Below are 23,732 nucleotides of genomic sequence, written 5' to 3'. Positions count from 1 at the left end.
CAGAGTATATCAACCTACCCAGTTAAACAATCCTACCCAGGGACATCAATCCTAACCCAAGTACATCAAACCTTCCCAGGTACATCAATCCTACCAGTTACAACAATTATACCCAGGTGTATCAATCCTACCCAGGTATTTCAATCCTACCCAGGTACATTAATCCTACCAAGGTAAATCAATCCTACCCAGAAATACCAATCCTACCCAGGTATATCAATTTTACCCAGTTACAACAATCCTACCCAGGTACATAAATCTTACCCAGGTATATTAAACCTACCCAGTTAAAACAATTCTACCCAGTTACATGAATCCTACCCAGTTACATTAATCCTACCCAGGTTCATCAATCCTACCAAGTTACATCAATCCTACCCAGGTATATCAATCCTACCCAGTTACAACAATCCTACCCAGGTACATCAATCTTACCCAGGTATATCAAACCTACCCAGTTAAAACAATCCTACTCAGTCAAAACAATCCTACCCAGGAACATCAATCCTACCAAGGTATATCAATCCTACCCAGGTACATCAATCCTACGAAGGTATATCAATCCTACCCAGGTATATCAATCCTACCCAGGTACATCAATCCTACCCAGGTATATCAATCCTACCCAGGTATATTAATCCTACCCAGTTACAACAATCCTACCCTGGTACATCAATCCTACCCAGGTATATCAATCCTACCCAGTTACAACAATACTACCAAGTTATATCATTCCTACCCAGGTATATCAATCGTACCCAGGTATATCAATCCTACCCAGTTACAACATTCCTACCCAGGTACATCAATCTTAGCCAGTTACATCAATCCTACCCAGATCCATCAAATCTACCCAGTTACAAGAATCCTACCCAGGTACATTAATCCTACCCAGGTATATCAATCCTACCCAGGTACATCAATCCTACCCAGGTATATCAAACCTACCCAGGTATATCACTCTTACCCAGTTACAACAATCCTACCTAGGTATATCAATCCTACCCAGTTACATCAATCCTACCCAGGTATATCAATCCTACCCAGGTATATTAATCCTACCCAGGTACATGAATCCTACCCAGTTACAACAATCCTTCCCAGGTACATCAATCCTACCAAGTTACATCAATCCTACCCAGATCCATCAAATCTACCCAGTTACAAGAATCCTACCCAGGTACATTAATCCTACCCAGGTATATCAATCCTACCCAGGTACATCAATCCTACCCAGGTATATCAATCCTACCCAGGTATATCAATCCTACCCAGGTATATTAATCCTACCTAGGTACATGAATCCTACCCAGGTATATCAATCCTACCCAGGTATATTAATCCTACCCAGGTACATGAATCCTACCCAGGTACAACAATCCTACCCAGGTATATCAATACTACCCAGGTATATTAATCCTACCCAGGTATATTAATCCTACCCAGGTACATGAATCCTACCCAGGTACATGAATCCTACCCAGGTATATCAATCCTACCCAGGTATATTAATCCTACCCAGGTACATGAATCCTACCCAGGTATATCAATCCTACCCAGGTATATAAATCCTACCCAGGTACATGAATCCTACCCAGGTACATCAATCCTACCCAGGTACAACAATCCTACCCAGGTACATCAATCCTACCCAGGTATATCAATCCTACCCAGGTATATTAATCCTACCCAGGTACATGAATCCTACCCAGGTATATCAATCCTACCCATTTACAACAATCCTACCCAGGGACATCAATCCTACCCAAGTATATCAAACCTTCCCAGGTACATCAATCCTAACCAGTTACAACAATTATACCCAGGTATATCAATCCTACCCAGGTATATCAATCCTACCCAGGTACATTAATCCTACCAATGTAAATCAATCCTACCCAGATACACCAATGCTACCCAGGTACATCAATCCTACCCAGGTATATCAATCCTACCCATGTGTATCAATCCTACCCAGGTATATCAATCATACCCAGGTACATTAATCATACCCAGGTAATTCAATCCTACCCAGATACACCAATCCTACCCAGGTATATCAATTCTACCAAGGTACATCAAACCTACCCAGTAACATCAGTCCTACCAAGGGACATCAAAAATACCCAGTAACATCAATCCTACTCAGGTACATCAATCCTACCCAGGTACATCAATCCTACCAAGTAACAACAATCCTACCTAGGTATATCAATCCTACCTAGTACATCAATCATACCCAGGTATATTAATCATAACCAGGTATATCAATCCTACCCAGTACATGAATCCTACCCAGAAACATCAATCCTTCCCAGATACACCAATCCTACCCAGGTATATCAATCCTACCCAGGTTTATCAATCATACCCAGGTACATCAATCCTACCCAGATACACCAATCCTACCCAGGTACCTCAATTCTACCCAGGTATATCAATCCTACCCAGTTACAACAATCCTACCCAGGTACATAAATCTTACCCAGGTATATTAAACCTACCCAGTTAAAACAATTCTACCCTGTTACAAACAATCATACCCAGGAACATCAATCCTACCAAGGTATATCAATCCTACCCAGGTACATCAATCCTACCAAGGTATATCGATCCTACCCAGGTACAACAATTCTACCCAGGTAAATCAATCCTACCCAGGTATATTAATCCTACCCAGTTACAACAATCCTACCCAGGTACGTCAATCCTACTCAGTTACATTAGTCCTACCCAGATCCATCAAATCTACCCAGCCGACCCTACCCAGGTACATCAATTCTACCCAGGTAAATCAATCCTACCCAGGTATATCAATCCTACCCAGTTACAACAATCCTACCCAGTTACAACAATCCTACCCAGGTACATCAATCCTACCCAGTAACATCAATCCTACCCAGATCCATCAAATCCACCCAGTTACAAGAATCCTACCCAGGTACATTAATCCTACCCAGGTATATCAATCCTACCCTGGTACATCAAACCTACCCAGTTACAACAATCCTACCAAGGTACATCAATCCTACCCAGTTACAATAATCCTACCCAGGTACATCAATCCTACCCAGAAACACCAATCCTACACAGGTACATCAATTTTACCCAGGTATATGAATCCTACCCAGGTACATCAATCCTACCTAGGAACATCAAACCATCCCAGGTACATCAATCCTACCCAGTTACAACAATCCTTCCCAGATATATCAACTTTACCCAGGTACATCAAACCTACGCAGTTACATTAATCCTACCCAGTTAACTCAAACCTACCCAGTTACATCAATCTTACCCAGGTACATGAATCCTACCCAGTTACATTAATCCTACCCAAGTTCATCAATCCTACCCAGTTACATCAATCCTACCCAGGTATATCAATCCTACCCAGTACATCAATCATACCCAGGTATATTAATCCTACCAAGTACATCAATCCTACCCAGGTATATTAATCATACCCAGGTACATCAATCCTACCCAGGTATATCAATCTTATCCAGGTATATCAAACCTACCCAGTTACAACAATCCTACCCAGTTACAACAATCCTACCCAGGTACATCAATCTTACCCAGGTACATGAATCCTACCCAGTTACATTAATCCTACCCAGGTATATCAATCCTACCCAGTTACATCAATCCTACCCAGGTATATCAATCCTACCCAGTACATCAATCATACCCAGGTATATTAATCATACCCAGGTACATCAATCCTACCCAGGTATATCAATCTTATCCAGGTATATCAAACCTACCCAGTTACAACAATCCTACCCAGTTACAACAATCCTACCCAGTTACAACAATCCTACCCAGGTACATCAATCCTACCCAGTTACATCAATCCTACCCAGATCCATCAAATCCACCCAGTTACAAGAATCCTACCCAGGTATATCAATCCTACCCAGTTACAACAATCCTACCCAGTTACAACAATCCTACCCAGGTACATCAATCCTACCCAGTTACATCAATCCTACCCAGATCCATCAAATCCACCCAGTTACAAGAATCCTACCCAGGTACATTAATCCTACCCAGGTATATCAATCCTACCCTGGTACATCAAACCTACCCAGGAACAACAATCCTACCAAGGTACATCAATCCTACCCAGTTACATCAATCCTACCCAGGTTCATCAATCCTACCCAGTTACATCAATCCTACCCAGGTATATCAATCCTACCCAGTACATCAATCATACCCAGGTATATTAATCATACCCAGGTACATCAATCCTACCCAGGTATATCAATCCTACCCAGGTATATCAATCCTACCCAGTACATCAATCATACCCAGGTATATTAATCATACCCAGGTACATCAATCCTACCCAGGTATATCAATCTTATCCAGGTACATCAATCTTACCCTGGTATATCAATCCTACCCAGGTACATCAAACCTTCCCAGGTACATCAATCCTACCCAGGAACATCAATCCTACCAAGGTATATCAATCCTACCCAGGTACATCAATCCTACCAAGGTATATCAATCTTACCCAGGTATATCAATCCTACCCAGGTATATTAATCCTACCCAGGTACATCAATCCTACCCAGGTATATCAATCCTACCCAGTTACAACAATCCTACCAAGTTATATCAATCCTACCCAGGTATATCAATCCTACCCAGGTATATCAATCCTACCCAGTTACAACAATCCTACCCAGGTATATCAATCCTACCCAGGTATATCAATCCTACCCAGATCCATCAAATCTACCCAGTTACAAGAATCCTACCCAGTTACATTAATCCTACCCAGGTATATCAATCCTACCCAGGTACATCAATCCTACCCAGGTATATCAAACCTACCCAGGTATATCACTTTTACCCAGTTACAACAATCCTACCCAGGTACATCAATCCTACCCAGGTACATCAATCCTACCCAGTTACATCAATCCTACCCAGGTATATCAAACCTACCCAGGTATATCACTTTTACCCAGTTACAACAATCCTACCCAGGTACATCAATCCTACCCAGGTACATCAATCCTACCCAGTTACATCAATCCTACCCAGGTATATCAATCCTACCCAGGTATATCAATCCTACCCAGGTACATCAATCCTACACAGGTATATCAATCCTACCCAGTTACAACAATCCTACCCAGGTATATCAATCCTACCCAGGTACATCAATCCTACGCAGGTATATCAATCCTACCCAGGTATATTAATCCTACCCAGGTACATGAATCCTACCCAGGTGTATCAATCCTACCCAGTTACAACAATCCTACCCAGGTTCATCAATCCTACCCAGGTACATCAATCCTACCCAGTTACAACAATTATACCCAGGTACATCAATCCTACCCAGGTTTATCAGTCCTACCCAGGTATATCAATCTTACCCAGGTACATTAATCTTACCCAGGTACATGAATCCTACCCAGTTACATTAATTGTACCCAGGTTCATCAATCCTACTCAGTTACATTAATCCTACCCAGGTACATCAATCCCACCCAGGTACATCAATTCTACCCAGTTATGATAATCCTACCCAGGTACATCAATCCCACCCAGGTACATCAATCCCATCCAGGTACATCAATCCCACCCAGGTACAACAATGCTACCCAGTTACAACAATCCTACCCAGGTACACCAATCCTTCCCAGTTACAACAACCCTTCCCAGTTACATCAATCCTTCCTAGTTACAGCAATCATTCCCAGTTACACCAATCCTACCCAGTTACACCAATCCTACCCAGTTACATTATAGGTAAATTAATCCTACCCAGTTACACAAATCCTACCCAGTTACACCAATCCTTCCCATGCAGGTACATCAATCCTACCCAGTTACATCAATCTTACCCAGTTACATCACAGTTAGATCAATCCTACCCAATTATACCAATCTTACCCAGATACATCAATCCTACTCAGTTGCACCAATCCCTCCCAGATACATCAATCCTGTCTAGTTACACTAATCCTTCCCAGATACATCAATCCTACCCAGTTACACCAATCCTTCCCAGGTACATCAATCCTACCAAGTTACATCAATCCTACCCAGTTACATCAATCCTTCCTTGTTACATCAATCCTGCCCAATTGCACCAATCCTGCCCAGTTACACCAATCCTGCCCAGTTACACCAATCCTATCCAGTTACAATAATCCTTCCCAGATACACCAATCCTTCCCAGTTACACCAATCCTTCCCAGTTACATCAATCCTTTTCAGTTGCATTAATCTTACCGAGTAACAACAACCCTTCCCAGTTACACCAATCCTGCCCAGTTACATCAATCCTTCCTAGTTACACCAATCATACCCAGTTACATCACATGAATTTACATCAATCCTACCCAGTTACACCAATCCTTCCCAGGTACATCAATCCTACCCAGTTACACCAATTTCAGCCAGTTACACCAATCCTACCCAGTACTATCAACCCTACCCAGTTACACCAATCCTAACCAGTAACATCAACCCTACCCAGTTACACCAATCATAACCAGTAACATCAACCCTACCCAGTTACACCAATCCTACCCAGTACTATCAACCCTACCCAGTTACACCAATCCTAACCAATAACATCAACCCTACCCAGTTACACCAGTCCTAACCAATAACATCAACCCTACCCAGTTACACCAATCCTCACCAGTAACATCAACCCTACCCAGTTACACCAGTCCTCACCAGTAACATCAACCCTACCCAGTTACACCAATCCTACCCAGTACTATCAACCCTACCCAGTTACACCAATCCTAACCAGTAACATCAACCCTACCCAGTAAAAACCAATCCTAACCAGTAACATCAACCCTACCCAGTTACACCAATCCTACCCAGTACTATCAACCCTACCCAGTTACACCAATCCTAACCAGTAACATCAACCCTACCCAGTTACACCAGTCCTAACCAGTAACATCAACCCTACCCAGTTACATCAATTATTCCCAGTAACATCAAACCTACCCGGTTACACAAATCTTACCCAGATACACCAATCCTAGTTCTGGCTTCCATAACTTTAATGTTGATGTTTATTTTTTTGATGTTTACAACACATTAAAGTTCGAACACATCCAAAACGGCAATATACAACTTGTTCGCTGAAGTTCTTTAGCTACACCAATCCCAGCCAGTTACATAGATCTATGCAAGTTTTTGCAAACAATGAATTTTATTCACTCAGATCGGCTTTAAAACATGAGTTAATTAAGTTTCACGAGTGGTTATTTCCCTTTGTCGGTGGAAAGCACTGCACTATAATTACTTTACATTATTGAATCCAACCTAACTTCATTGCATCATATTTCTCACTATTGATATGAAATGTATTATATCCATGTTTTCATATGTGTTTTTATTGTATGTTAAATGTAGAGAAACGTTGTATATATTCATTTAGTAAATGATCTGTTATGTTATGTTTATAAACTCAAGGAAGGCGATAACGCGAGTACGCACCTTGCGTGTATTAGATGGACTATTTTCCACATACACGTATCTCCTCAAACTGTCCCTGACTAATTTGCTGCCGTTCGTTGGCACGCGTTTCAACACAATATGGCGCTCTCTTGGTATAATAGTTCTATATCAATTCATGTCATCACTTCTTATTTCAAATACTTATTATAATGTTTTATCTTATGTTTACCTACATTTGAATTTATGATAATTAAAATAACCCTTTTTCAGCCGCGTCTTTGATGTGAAAATAAGGATGCTGGAATCAATTGATCATATTGCTAATGAATATTATTAATGATATTATTAATTTTATTTGATAGACGAGGGGAATCTAGTGAATGGTACTCTTGGAAAAAGCCTAAATTATAGTTACCATGACACATAAATCGTAACTAGAATGCATCCCCACATACAAAGCATGTGATTAAATTTAGTAAAACAATTCCCAAAAATGCAATACATGTAAGTGTCCCGATGATTACGTAGAGTTTCAACACTTTAAATCACTAATAATTAATAACTAGTAACCAATTTTATCATGTTATAATTTAACAGGCGTAAGTTAAATGCTGTGCATTTTTATGCTCATTCATCGCTCTGTCAGCCGTTTAGCATTGGATGCTTTGAGACCGTGAACTAGTGGTCTGTAACCTTTCAGACTGACTAGTTGTTCCTGACGATATTTGTATACATTTGCGACAACCGTAAACTAGTTTTGCTATTACGCATGCGCAGTCAGTCCATATTAGACATTTTTGTGAGTCACGCGATTTTTTTATTTACATTAGCTACAAAACTGCCAAAACAATATACATGAAGTAAAGTTCATAAATTATTTTAAACCATATAGAACCCTAATCCATTTTCTTGATGTTGACATTCATGAACAGGAAGTATTTTGTTTGGATTTTCCTGCGTAATTGATTATTTGTCAGAACATCTGAACAATTGACAAGATGTTAATACCTAACGCAGGAAGCACTGCAATGTTCTGCAAAGAAAACATGTCTTGACTTTGGAATAGTCATACAGCATCTAATCAAGTTGATGCGGTGAAGGTGCTTGGATCATGGCATCTCAGCACCGTGTGTTTGCAGCCTTGTTGAGTCAGCCGGCAAACCCAATACACCCGGCCATCAGCACTACAACAGTGCAGCAGGTTGGCTTAAAGCGTGCCTCAGTAAATTCCCTAGTTCTGCATTCTTTTTAAATATAATATAACTGTTGGTTAAAAGAATACAATAATCATGTATAGCTAAGCCTAATGTTACAGTACACTCCACGCGGAACTACCACTTTCCTCGGTGACTCGGGAGGCGTTTTTAATTTATCGCGGATTTCCGCCGAGTACGCAACCTTTTTCCTCGCTAAATTTCGCCGAGTTGCACTGAGTTAATCGTTTTCTATGGAGGGTTTTATTGCCGGTAGCGCCGGTGATCGTTTCGATTTATTGACATAATCGCCGAACTCCAGGTTTTGTGCATAGCTACTACAGTACATTGCTTCTGTTAAAACAGTATTAAATAAATGGATAATTATTTTTTCAAAGTACAGTAAGTTTCTTTTTAAAAACAATTAAATTTTTCATCAGCATCATCAAACAACTGTTGTTTTTCACATTATGTAATTAAAAGATATACCATAGCGTGCATCTTTCTCTTACTATATTAAGGTGTTGAGAAGTTAATTAGATTGGAGTAAATGAAGGTGTTGAGAACTTTGTAAGTGTGAATATTTTTCGGTCATTATTTCTTAATTTGCATTTTACCACTAATTGACACTTATTAATTTATCCGTAGTTATCAATGGTTCTAAACTTATTTATTACGCATATAAGTGTAAATCCTTCATCAAGTTAATTAAAATCCCATTAAACACCATTTTATACATGCATTGTAATGAATAACACATTCTATCAGCTTCAGATCAAACAGTCACACTGTGTGAAGTCACATTACTCACAGTTTTACCCACGAGGATCTCATGGAGAGCATGTATATTGTTATGCAGGATTAATGTGTCTGAGTGGTGTTTTCGAATGTAACTTAAGTATTGCATTTCCAACTTTAATTCATCACATTAATTAGTTACCTATATCATTGAATGTGTTGACTTTTATTGATGATTCAATAAGTATAACTACATAATTGCTTCTTACAGTCTATAAGTGTGGTACAAGTTTTAAAGCTTATTGGCAGATCGTTTTACAAAAATGTCATGTCTTTGTTTTCTTAATCCCTTGATTGCCCTTGTTGTTTATTTAATCCTCCAATAAATATTTCACACTTCCTCTTTCTACATGCAATACATCGTTTAGGATGGGTATTTACTAATTAACTTGTCAATAGTGGTGTATATGGTTAGATAGATGGATAGATAATCTTTGTCTGTGAAACTTGGTAAGTGTGAAAGTTACGATTGATGTCCTTTGGATGTCCGAAAATTAGATACGTGAAATAAATTATTTTTATAAATAATTACGGGTGTAGCAAAAAATATCAAATAAATTAAACAGAATTAGATACAGTGGGAGATTCTTATCGGTTTTCCTCCGAGTTTCGCGGTGTTTTTACCTCCGAGTAACGCGGCAATTGTAATTATACGGTCCACTGATCAGCCTCGGTGGGTGAACGAGTAAAACGCAGAGGAAAGAGGATTATGATTGGATGTCGTGTCTGTGATGACCAAAATCCGCCAAGGAAAACGGAAAGTGGTAGTTCCGCGTGGAGTGTACTGTATCTTGTTGTAGTATGCAAGGGTGACAGTCATTCTGATCCAAAGACTTGAAAGTGAACCATTACACAAGTGAACCATTACCAAAGTCAACCATTACTAAAGTGAACCATTTTATTACCAAACGGAAACCATTACCAAAGTGAAACCATTTCCAAAGTGAACCATTATCAAAGTGAAACCATTTCGAAAGTGAACCTTTACCAAGTAAACCACCATAGGGTGATAATTATCCCTTTTAAAGCAGTGTCAAACTAGACAATAGACACTATACAACAAATAGATGGTTCATTGAGTTGATATATTTTTAACAATGGTTCACTACGACCTGGTTTACTTCTGTAATGGTTCACTACGACCTGGTTCACTTTGCTAATGGCTCACTACGTCCGACATTGGTATGAATTACCCGACAACAAATAAGTATTCACTTCATTTGGATGTTTTAAAATATTTCTCTTGCATTTATTGATAAACTTCTGATGGATGATATGGCTTTGGTTTTTACAATGACTGTGGCTACAGAGCTGCTGGGTGTACTTGAAATGACTCCGAATATTCACTTTAAATGGAAAGAAATGTTATACATTGAAATGATACATTTTAGAAAAAGACCATTTGTGTTCTAATTTGTGTTCTCACAAAATGGAAGTGAAATTTGAATATTGCATGTGATTTTTGCCCAAACATGCTAAATTCTGGGTGTGGAAAGTAATCTTATCATATTAAAAGTAGAGCATTTGATTGTCCAACTAGGCTATAATATTACCAAACCAAATACATTTTATAAGTTATATATATATATATTGACCCACAGGCATCTGAATCATTGTTTGTCATTAAAATATTGTTTAAAACCATTTTGGGTACATACAATGAGATAAACAACACATCTGAAGATATTTAGTGTCTTTGATATGTGTCTTTGATATACAAAAATCTTTTTTGTATATCAAAGACACTAAATATCTTCAGATGTGTTGTTTATCTCATTGTATGTACCCAAAATGATTTTAAACAATATTTTAGTGACAAACAATGATTCAGATGCCTGTGTATTGACCACTAGGCCACGGAGACGAAAAATGATTTCATTGGTTAAATGTGATAATTAAATAAATATGTTAACATATTTAATACAAATGGCTTCAGATCATTTTGTGTATTGGATTTTACCTTTACCAATCTAGATTCTGGAGGTTGAATTTAGGACTGTAATTCACATGCTAGTATGTACATTGATGATTGTTTTGTGTCTTGTCTGCTGTTTTATGATAACAAAATTTACAGACAACATTGTGCGATTTAAAGTAATGTTGTGTCATTTTGTGTTGCCTTTTAAAACGCTCAGTCTAATGACTATAAAAATAAAGACTTATATATCTAGTTTCATGATAAATAAACGAGTGTTTCTCATTATTTTGAAAGTGTGTACATAAGCCAATCAAAATATGTGAGTGCATAATATATAGTTGAATTGCAACCTGATTATTATAAAAGTTCATATAACAGGATATGTTATAGTTTAAACCTGCAGCGTATCTGCATCCAGTATGTTTTTCTATCAATAACTTAAAAGTCTATGGGCAAGTTTGATAACCAGCCACATTGCTTGAGTCAATGAAGACTTATTACCTATTAACAGTCTTCGCCTTAACTGGGTTGCCCGAAGCCCGGGACTAGTAAATACGGCAAGTCAAATTCCAAGGTTTTTGCCCGAACGGGGAAGTGCATTTTTCCGAAATTTAGATCCCTCTGTTTTCATAACTTCTTCATCAACAATTTACAAATCCTGATTGAACGTTATTATTATATTGAAATATTGGCTTTCGTATATTTACGCATGAATTGGTTATTTTTGGCAAGTAAGATTGTGTTTGGGCAAGTGGTTTTCATTAATTACTTTCCCGATTGGACAAGTGCTGAAAAAAAATTAAGGCACAGACTGCATTAATTATAGAAATAACATAAAATCAGTCTTATCCGATCAATAACTTAAGAAGCCTATGTCCAGTTTTTACCAATTTTGGTCAGAATGTGTATGGGCATAAATTTATGGGCACAAATTCGATAACCAACCATAAAGCTCAAGTCACTCTAGAGTTATTGCCCTTGAATTAGCCAGAAACTGTACCCTATTTACAGTGTCCTCACTCAAAATTTGGCTTAATGTACAACCAACTGTCACCAAGCTTGGTATCGTAAAATTAGGACAAGCTTATTTTGTGACAGTTGGTGTTTGTTTTATTTTATCGTCAATACATGTACCTTTGAAATATTTAAATACCTTTGTAATTAAATGTATGTTTATCGATGTACACCTATTTGGATGATGATCAATGATAATTGTTTTTACTTTAGTACAAGTGTTATATTTTGGACTTTTGAATAGATGTCAATAGGATTTGATAGCTGAATACTCGTCTATTTTCAAAATCAGTTCATGACATAAGTTTCAACTGCCTCCAGAAATCGGCACGCTTAACTGGCAAACATTGTTACTTCACTCATTTGCTGAGGACAGAGTGATCTATGAAAAATAGACAACTTTACCAAATCATGTTGATCGACAAAATACTCTCTACAGAAATAAGTCTTTATATTAATCGTCAAATCTGCTCTACATGATATGGAGCTTCAGTAAGTAGGGTTAATCCTCGATTTTCATTGGCCTACAAATATGTCCGAACACCAAATATTATAAAATTGGTTTGACTATGATGGGCGCTCCTATCATCCAAATCCGCTGAATTCCAGTTTTTTTTAAAACGCTTCTATTGAATAACTTCCATATGCTCCTAACAAAGCAGCGCTCATGGGGCATAACGTTTGATAACATCTTTGGTTATGAAGGATTTTCCATAGGAAACACATTAACAAATGTGAAGGTTATACATGAAGTTCATGCTTTGTGAATGTAACTCAATTTTACAAATTTGAGGTATCTGTAGAGAAACCCACCAGGGGTCATGTTTTGCTAAGTTCATTGCTTTGGTTAGTGATTGTTCAGGTTGGTGTTATATTTTTCAGCCAAATTCTGTGTTAGAAAAGAAGGCAAGAGATGCCAACGTTGGTAAAAGATATATGAAGATACACGATGGTCTAGAATCATCAATAAGGTGGAGTTTATTTATTTATTGTACATTACATTTTATTTTGAAAGCTCACTCCTTAGTATTAATGAAGGTCCATGTTGTCTCCAATATACCAATGTGACACTATTCTAAGAAAATTAAAGAAATTTAGATGAAACTGTTTAGTTAAAGACAGTCACTGAGATAAGACTTTAGGGTGAACATAGAGTCTGAATTTTTACCACTTCTGGCCCCATTGCTTGGCATACTATTTTGAACAAGCCTATTATATAAATTCCAGAATTTAAGCAAGTCTGGAAAGCATGAGGGCTTGTGTTAAATTCCACCACTGTAGATATACATGTATTAAATGGACAGCCTTTAAAGTCGGTTTGAGTTTATAAATTCTCATATGTGATCCATAAATGTATTATATTTCGCGTAATTGATGTTATGTAATTAATATTAAGTTATAACAGTATATTTGACAACAAGTTTGTGTTCTTACAGTTTTGATGGCAGAGAGAGGGTTTCCAAAATTCTGGTAAGTTGGCATTTTTTAATGAACAATTGTGATATTTTGATAGATCTATAATGTATTGCCATTTCTGCCACTTGTAGACAAATATGTATGTGAATCAGACTTCTCCATTAACCATAGTGTCTCTGACCATAGTGTCTCCGACAATAGTGTCCCTGATTATTGTAAATCCGACAATAGTGTCGCTGTCCATAGTGTCTACGACTATTGCTACTCCGACCATAGTGTCTCTGACCATAATGTCTCTGACAATAGTGTCCCTGACTATTGTTATTCCGACCATTGTGTCGCCGTCCATAGTATCTACGATTATTGTTACTCTGACCATAGTGTCTCTGACTATTGTTACTCCAACCATAGTGTCGCCGTCCATAGTGTCTACGACTATTGTTACTCTGACCATAATGTCTCCGACAATAGTGTCCCTGACTATTGCTACTCCGACCATATTATCTCTGACAATAGTGTCCCTGACTATTGTTACTCCGACCATATTATCTCTGATAATAGTGTCCCTGACTATTGTTATTCCGACAAAAGTGTCTCCGACAATAGTGTCCCTGACTATTGTTACTCCAACCATAGTGTCTCTGACCAAAATGTCTCCCACAATAGTGTCCCTGACTATTGTTACTCCGACCATAGTGTCTCCGACCATAATAACTACGACAATAGTGTCCCTGACTATTGTTACTCCGACCATAGTGTCTCCGACCATAATGTCTCCGACAATAGTGTCCCTGACTATTGTTACTCCGACCATAGTGTCTCTGACAATAATTGATCTGACAATAGTGTCCCTGACTATTGTTACTCAGACCATAATGTCTCTGAAAATAGTGTCCCTGACTATTGTTACTCTGATCACAGTGTCTCTGACCAAAATGTCTCTGACAATAGTGTCCCTGACTATTGTTACTCCGACCATAGTGTCTCCGACCATAATGTCTCCAACAATAGTATCCCCGACTACTGTTACTCCGACCATAGTGTCTCTGACCATAATGTCTCCGACAATAGTGTCCCTGACTATTGTTACTCCGACCATAATGTCTCCGACAATAGTGTCCCTGACTATTGTTACTCCGACCGTAATGTCTTCAACAATAGTGTCTCTGACAATTATTAATCCGACCATGATGTCTCCGACAATAGTGTCCCTGACTATTGTTACTCCGACCATAATGTCTCCGACAATAGTGTCCCTGACTATTGTTACTCCGACCATAATGTCTCCGACAATAGTGTCCCTGACTATTGTAACTCCGACCATAATGTCTTTGACAATAGTGTCCCTGACTATTGTTAATCCGACCATAATGTCTCCGACAATAGTGTCCCCAACTACTGTTACTCCGACCATAGTGTCTCAGACCATAATGTCTCCGACAATAGTGTCCCTGACTATTGTTACTCCGACCATAATGTCTCCGACAATAGTGTCCCTGACTATTGTAACTCCAACCATAGTGTCTCTGACCATAATGTCTCTGACAATAGTGTCCCTGACTATTGTTACACCGACCATAGTGTCTCTGACCATAATGTCTCCGACAATAGTGTCCCTGACTATTGTTACTCCGACCATAGTGTCTCTGACCATAATGTCTCCGACAATAGTGTCCCTGACTATTGTTACTCTGACCATGTTGTCTCCGACAATAGTGTCCCTGACTATTGTTAATCTGACCATAATGTCTCCGACAATAGTGTCCCTGACTATTGTTACTCCGACCATAGTGTCTCTGACCATAATGTCTCCGACAATAGTGTCCCTGACTATTGTTACTCTGACCATATTGTCTCCGACAATAGTGTCCCTGACTATTGTTAATCTGACCATAATGTCTCCGATAATAGTGTCCCTGACTATTGTTACTCCGACCATAGTGTCTCTGACCATAATGTCTCCGACAATAGTGTCCCTGACTATTGTTACTCCGACCATAGTGTCTCTGACCATAATGTCTCTGACAATAGTGTCTGTGACTATTGTAACTCCGACCATAGTGTCTCTGACCATAGTGTCTCCGACCATAATGTCTCCGACAATAGTGTCCCTGACTATTGTTACTCCGACCATGGTGTCTCTGACCATAATGTCTCTGACAATAATTGATCTGACAAAAGTGTCCCTGACTATTGTTACTTAGACCATAATGTCTCTGAAAATAGTGTCCCTGACTATTGTTACTCCGACCATAGTGTCTCCGACCATAATGTCTCCAACAATAGTGTCCCCGACTACTGTTACTCCGACCATAGTGTCTCTGACCATAATGTCTCTGACAATAGTGTCCCTGACTATTGTTACTCCGACCGTAATGTCTCCGACAATAGTGTCCCTGACTATTGTTACTCTGACCGTAATGTCTTCGACAATAGTGTCCCTGACTATTAATGTCTCCGACAATAGTGTCCCTGACTATTGTTACTCCGACCATAATGTCTCCGACAATAGTGTCCCTGACTATTGTTACTCCGACCATAATGTCTCCGACAATAGTGTCCCTGACTATTGTTACTCCGACCATAATGTCTTCGACAATAGTGTCCCTGACTATTGTTATCCGACCATAATGTCTCCGACAATAGTGTCCCCAACTACTGTTACTCCGACCATAGTGTCTCAGACCATAATGTCTCCGACAATAGTGTCCCTGACTATTGTTACTCCGACCATAATGTCTCCGACAATAGTGTCCCTGACTATTGTTACTCTGACCATATTGTCTCCGACAATAGTGTCCCTGACTATTGTTAATCTGACCATAATGTCTCCGACAATATTGTCCCTGACTATTGTTACTCCGACCATAGTGTCTCTGACCATAATGTCTCCGACAATAGTGTCCCTGACTATTGTTACTCTGACCATATTGTCTCCGACAATAGTGTCCCTGACTATTGTTAATCTGACCATAATGTCTCCGACAATAGTGTCCCTGACTATTGTTACTCCGACCATAGTGTCTCTGACCATAATGTCTCCGACAATAGTGTCCCTGACTATTGTTACTCTGACCATAGTGTCTCTGACCATAATGTCTCTGACAATAGTGTCTGTGACTATTGTTACTCCGACCATAGTGTCTCTGACCATAGTGTCTCCGACCATAATGTCTCCGACAATAGTGTCCCTGACTATTGTTACTCCGACCATGGTGTCTCTGACCATAATGTCTCTGACAATAATTGATCTGACAATAGTGTCCCTGACTATTGTTACTCAGACCATAATGTCTCTGAAAATAGTGTCCCTGACTCTTGTTACTCCGACCATAGTGTCTCCGACCATAATGTCTCCAACAATAGTGTCCCCGACTACTGTTACTCCGACCATAGTGTCTCTGACCATTATGTCTCCGACAATAGTGTCCCTGACTATTGTTACTTCGACCGTAATGTCTCCGACAATAGTGTCCCTGACTATTGTTACTCCGACCGTAATGTCTTCGACAATAGTGTCCCTGACTATTAATGTCTCCGACAATAGTGTCCCTGACTATTGTTACTCCGACCATAGTGTCTCTGACCATAATGGCTCCGACAATAGTGTCCCTGACTATTGTTACTCCGACCATAGTGTCTCTGACCATAATGTCTCTGACAATAGTGTCTGTGACTATTGTAACTCCGACCATAGTGTCTCTGACCATAGTGTCTCCGACCATAATGTCTCCGACAATAGTGTCCCTGACTATTGTTACTCCGACCATGGTGTCTCTAAACCATAATGTCTCTGACAATAATTGATCTGACAATAGTGTCCCTGACTATTGTTACTCAGACCATAATGTCTCTGAAAATAGTGTCCCTGACTATTGTTACTCCGACCATAGTGTCTCTGACCAAAATGTCTCCGACAATAGTGTCCCTGACTATTGTTACTCCGACCATAGTGTCTCCGACCATAATGTCTCCAACAATAGTGTCCCCATTTACTGTTACTCCGACCATAGTGTCTCTGACCATAATGTCTCCGACAATAGTGTCCCTGACTATTGTTACTCCGACCGTAATGTCTCCGACAATAGTGTCCCTGAGTATTGTTACTCCGACCATAGTGTCTCTGACCATAATGTCTCCGACAATAGTGTCCCTGACTATTGTTACTCCGACCGTAATGTCTCCGACAATAGTGTCCCTGAGTATTGTTACTCCGACCGTAATGTCTCCGACAATAGTGTCCCTGACTATTGTAAACCGACCATAATGTCTTCGACAATAGTGTCCCTGACTATTGTTAATCCGACCATAATGTCTCCGACAATAGTGTCCCTGACTATTGTTACTCCGACCGTAATGTCTCCGACAATAGTGTTCCTGACTATTGTAAACCGACCATAATGTCTTCGACAATAGTGTCCCTGACTATTGTTAATCCGACCATAATGTCTCCAACAATAGTGTCCCTGACTATTGTTACTCCGACCATAATGTCTCCGACAATAGTGTCCCTGACTATTGTTAATCCGACCATAATGTCTTCGACAATAGTGTCCCTGACTATTGTTAATCCGACCATAATGTCTCCGACAAAAGTGTCCCGACTACTGTTACTCCGACCATAGTGTCTCAGACCATAATGTCTCCGACAATAGTGTCCCTGACTATTGTTACTCCGACCATAATGTCTCCGACAATAGTGTCCCTGACTATTGTTACTCCGACCATAATGTCTCCGACAATAGTGTCCCTGACTATTGTTACTCCGACCATAATGTCTCCGACAATAGTGTCCCTGACTATTGTTACTCCGACCATAGTGTCTCCGACCATAATGTCTCCGACAATAGTGTCCCTGACTATTGTTACTCCGACCATAGTGTCTCCGACCATAATGACTCCGACAATAGTGTCCCTGACTATTGTTACTCTGACCATAGTGTCTCTGACCATAATGTCTCCGACAATAGTGTCCCTGACTATTGTTACTCAGACCATAATGTCTCTGACAATAATTGATCTGACAAAAGTGTCCCTGACTATTGTTACTTAGACCGTAATGTCTCTGACAATAGTGTCCCTGACTATTGTACTCCGACCATAGTGTCTCTGACCATAATGTCTCTGACAATAGTGTCCCAGACTATTGTTACACCGACCATAGTGTCTCTGACCATAATGTCTCGGACAATAGTGTCCCTGACTATTGTTACTCCGACCATAGTGTCTCTGACCATAATGTCTCCGACAATAGTGTCCCTGACTATTGTTACTCTGACCATATTGTCTCCGACAAAAGTGTCCCTGACTATTGTTAATCTGACCATAATGTCTCCGACAATAGTGTCCCTGACTATTGTTACTCCGACCATAGTGTCTCTGACCATAATGTCTCCGACAATAGTGTCCCTGATTATTGTTACTCCGACCATAGTGTCTCTGACCATAATGTCTCTGACAATAGTGTCTGTGACTATTGTAACTCCGACCATAGTGTCTCTGACCATAGTGTCTCCGACCATAATGTCTCCGACAATATTGTCCCTGACTATTGTTACTCCGACCATGGTGACTCTGACCATAATGTCTCTGACAATAGTGTCCCCGACTATTGTTACTCCAACCATAGTGTCTCCGACTATTGTTATTCTAACCATTGTGTCTCTGACCACAATGTCTCCAGCAATAGTGTCCCCAACTATATTGTCTAAAGCCATAGTGTCCTAGACTTGTGTCTACAGCCGTTGTGTCTCCGACTTAAGTGTCTCCAGCCAGAATGTCTCAGACTTTAACATCTCAGACTATAGTGTATTCAACCATAGTGTCTCTGACTATAGCGTCTTTAGCCATAGTGTCTCCGATTATAGCATCTCCAGTCATTGTGTCTCTGACTCACTATATCGTCTCCAGTCATTGTGTATTTAAACATAGTGTCTCCAGCCAGTGGTGTTTCCGACTATAGCCTCTCCAGACACATTGTAGTGTGTTTAACCATAGTGCCTCCAGCTATAGTGTCTCCGACTGTAGTGTTGCAGACCATAACGTCTCCCACCATAGTGTCTCCAGCTGTAGTGTCTCCGACTGTAGTGTTGCAGACCATAACGTCTCCCACCATAGTGTCTCCAAACATAGTGTTGCCAACCATTGCATCTCTGACTATATTGGCTCTAACAATAGGGTCTCTGACTATAGTATCTATAACTATAGTGTATCTGATCATAGTGCCTCTGACTATAGTATCTCAGACTATAGTGTCTCAGACCATAGTGTCTCCAACTATAGTGTATCTGATCATAGTGTCTTTGACTATAGTATCTCCGACTAAAGTGTCTTTGATCATAGTATCTCTGACCATAGTTTCTCCGACCATTGTGCCTCCAACCCAGATCCTTGCAAAACCTTACATTACTGCATAATTGAATGTGGACCAAAAAGGACACCATATGTTTAGATGTGTTTCAGGATGCCTGCATCTTACTGCTTTAGATAATGTCCTTAAACTTCTGAAAAATGACACTTAGTTCACATATATATGTCAATATGCCTATATTTTGGTGCTATCAGTTTTTGTTTTTGGCAAATTTTGAGATAAATTTAATCCAAGCCAAGAGCATATATGAGGGTTATGAGGAGATATCTAGGTGTAGTGTTGGATAAAATACACAATTTTTCTACCATCCATGTAGATTTGCATTGCATATACTTTGTAACAATATATTAAAATATCAAAACTTTTCTTCTTTTTTATAATAATTCTGTGAAGTTCCTGAACAATCCCTGCACAGTATGTGTTTGTTTACAGGGAGAAGTTGACTGCTTGTCTGATGTTGAGAAACTGCTGCTGTACCTAAGGTTGCCGACAGGGACCATTTGCCGCGACGACAACAACCGCCTGTATGAAACTATTTAATGTTAAGTATATATATAGTAAAACTGCTGTTGTTGGAACAGGTCATAGTTTGAAAACTGGCTGTCAGTTGAGGTCGGAGCTTAGTCCTGACCATTATTATCCCCCGCCGAATAGAAGGTTTCGGGATGGGCATATTGTTTTAGCATTGTCCGTCTGTTCGTCCTTCCGGCAGAATGTTCCCCTTGATAAAACCTCGAACACTTGTTAAAGAGGGTCACATGGGGTCAAAAACTAGGTCACTAGGTCAAATCTTAGAAAAATCTTTGGAACATACTAGAGGCATTATAAATGGTCAAATATTCATGAAACATAATCAGAATGTTTCCCTTGATAATTTTTTGGTTGTAAATAAAACTGGATCACATGTGATCGAAAATTAGGTCACTAGGTCAAATCTTAGAAAAATCTTATCCGGAACCATATCATGGTAATAATTGATTAGTTATTAATACTGGTCATGATGTACCCCTTGATGAATTATGGACCACAGTGGGTCACATGGGGTCAAAAACTAGGTCACTAGGTCAAATCTTAAGAAAAATCTTTGGAACATACCAGAGGCATTATACATGGTCAAATATTCTTAGAACATAACCAGAATGTCCATGATGAAGTCTTGTACTAATTAAAAACTAGTTCACATACAGTACACTCAACGAGTAAGACCCATTTTCAGTTTTCCTCCGCGGATTTTCGCTATCGCGGCCAACGCAACAAATTTATCATCTGTCCCCGTTCCTCGGAGTTGGAATTTAAGGCCCTCGGAGGGTGATCAGTCGGCCGAAGACTGACAAACGCGGCGTTCCTCGGAGGGGTAACCTCAGCGAAACTCTGCGGAGTTGTTGATAAGAATCTACGCTAAAGTTATGTTTTTTATAAAAAAAATCCTTCGATAATGAAGGCTTCAGTAAATTGCTATTATTCTTTTTCCTCTGCCCGTTTCACATAAAGTTAGCTTACCACAAGAATGCAGTCGTATTTTACTATTTGCACATGCATCTTATAAACATATTTTTTTACTTATGACTGAATACATTGATAAACACATTTCACCCGAAAAGGCTAGGTCACTTATTACACATTTTCGGAAAATCAGGAGGTCAAACACACGTTCAAAGTTCACAGCACATGTTTGAAGACTTGCCTCGTTTTCTGTGGAAAAATTCCCTAATACGTCATAGCTATTTTTAACCACCAATAATAAAAAGTATATTCTATATAATGTATTGATCACGCGCGTGACATCAGAGGTCATGGTTCAGAATCATGTAAAAATGTCTGCTGTTTTATGATGCAATACCATTAGTGGCAATTTATCAATGATTCAATGTTTTCTTATCAACAAGTCAAGACAATATTCAATTGGCATTTTCGGACACAAAATAAATTAAAAGCTGGTAAGAATCTTGTCTGATTAATAATGTACATGTACATACACATAAAAAAATAACTTCTAAACAAGAGTAATTTCTTATCTGATTAGACACGGAGTTCCGCCGAGGGGTCATAAAATCGGACAATTTTCAACGCTATCGTTCATGTTAAAATCAGCGAAAATCAGATGAACTCTTGGACATCTTTTAAACTGAGTCACATGTGATAAAAAATTACGGCACTAGGTCAAATCTTTTAAAAATCTTGTCCGAAACTATTTTATAGAGGTGATTGGTTGGATTATGTTCAAACATGGTCAGAATGTTCTCTTGGGTTAAATTTCGACTGCATTTTAAAAGTGGGGCATATGGGTCAAAAACAAGGTCAATAGGTCAAATCTTAGAAAAAATATTGAGAACAGGCAATCTAATATTTACGAAACTTAATCAGACTGTTTTCCTTGATTGTTGTTAAATACTTGATTGTTGTTGAATAGTTCGAAACTGGGTCACATGGGGTAAGAAACTAGGTCAGTAGGTGAAATCTTTGAAAAATTGTGTCCTGAACCAAACATTGGTATTGAATAGTCAGTTAAGTTCAAATATGGTCAGAATGCTTGCCTTAATAAAATCTAACGAGAGTTTTAAAATTGGTCACATGGGGTCAAAAACTAGGTCACTTGGTCATATCTTACAGAAATCTTGGGAACACTCTAGAGGCAATACATCTGCTCTAATTTCCATGAAACTTAATCAGAATGTTTGTCTTGATGAAATCTTGGAATAGTTTGAAACTAGTAGGTCATGTGGGGTCAAAAATGAGGTCACTGTCAAATCTTAAAACAACCTTGTGGACACTCTAGAGGCTATATTTTTTGCAATATATCTGGACCAATATTCATGAAACTTGATCAGAATGTTTGCCTTGATGAAATCTTAGATTAATTTGGAACTGGGTAACATGGAGTCATAAACTAGGTTTCTTGGTCAATTCTGAATGCTACATTATATGCAATATTTTTTTTATTTCAAACAGTTGCAATCAAACCCAAACTCATATATATATATTTCACCAACAATTGATTTTCATTCCTTGACTTAGCCTAATCAGGCGGGGGATATCAATTTAACGAATTTGCTTGTTTTTTTCTATTTTCATATAAAATATATCGACGCTGGATCGAAACCTAAATAAGTTGAGGAGTTGAGCATCATTCCCAAAAACCCAAATCGTATGCAACCCCTTATGATTACCTTGAGGTCATAATTTAACAACTTCAAACTTTGAAAATACATTGTAAGACATTTCATTATAGAATAAAATGGATACTTGGGTCATTTCAAAACATCAAATCACTTGAGGTTTTAGCTTGGTCGCTGGCATCTTCGAACAATCGCAGTTTAACTGTATATATATATATTTATATATATATATATATAATATATATCTGTCTATTTATAACAAATTACAAGGTACAGACAAAAGGTACTGAAATAAGCATAAGTTTGATAATTTCTCTACAAATAGTAGGAACAGATTGAAGGACTAGTTGTTGAATGTTATCCAAACATTATAGCCCATCTTTTAACTGGCCAAATATATCAATTTCTGATTAATATGACCTATGATTCTCGGATATTTTTTTCAGTTT

At 38.9% G+C, this 23,732-nt stretch overlaps 1 protein-coding gene across 1 annotated transcript in view; it reads left to right on the top strand.

Annotated features, from left to right (window-relative positions):
- The first annotated feature begins 8,257 nt into the window (after positions 1 to 8,257).
- Positions 8,258 to 23,732, top strand: part of LOC128221957 (uncharacterized) — a 40,560-nt gene continuing 25,085 nt past the window's right edge. The window contains exons 1-4 of the mRNA XM_052930674.1: positions 8,258 to 8,659; positions 13,264 to 13,352; positions 13,818 to 13,851; positions 20,600 to 20,691. Coding sequence (XP_052786634.1) covers positions 8,570 to 8,659; positions 13,264 to 13,352; positions 13,818 to 13,851; positions 20,600 to 20,691 — 305 coding nt within the window. The 5' untranslated portion in view covers positions 8,258 to 8,569. The remainder of the gene's footprint in view (positions 8,660 to 13,263; positions 13,353 to 13,817; positions 13,852 to 20,599; positions 20,692 to 23,732) is intronic.

This window comes from Mya arenaria, chromosome 16 (assembly GCF_026914265.1).
Source record: "Mya arenaria isolate MELC-2E11 chromosome 16, ASM2691426v1".
In the NCBI taxonomy this organism is placed as follows: domain Eukaryota; kingdom Metazoa; phylum Mollusca; class Bivalvia; order Myida; family Myidae; genus Mya; species Mya arenaria.
This window is presented reverse-complemented; position numbering and strand designations above follow the sequence as displayed.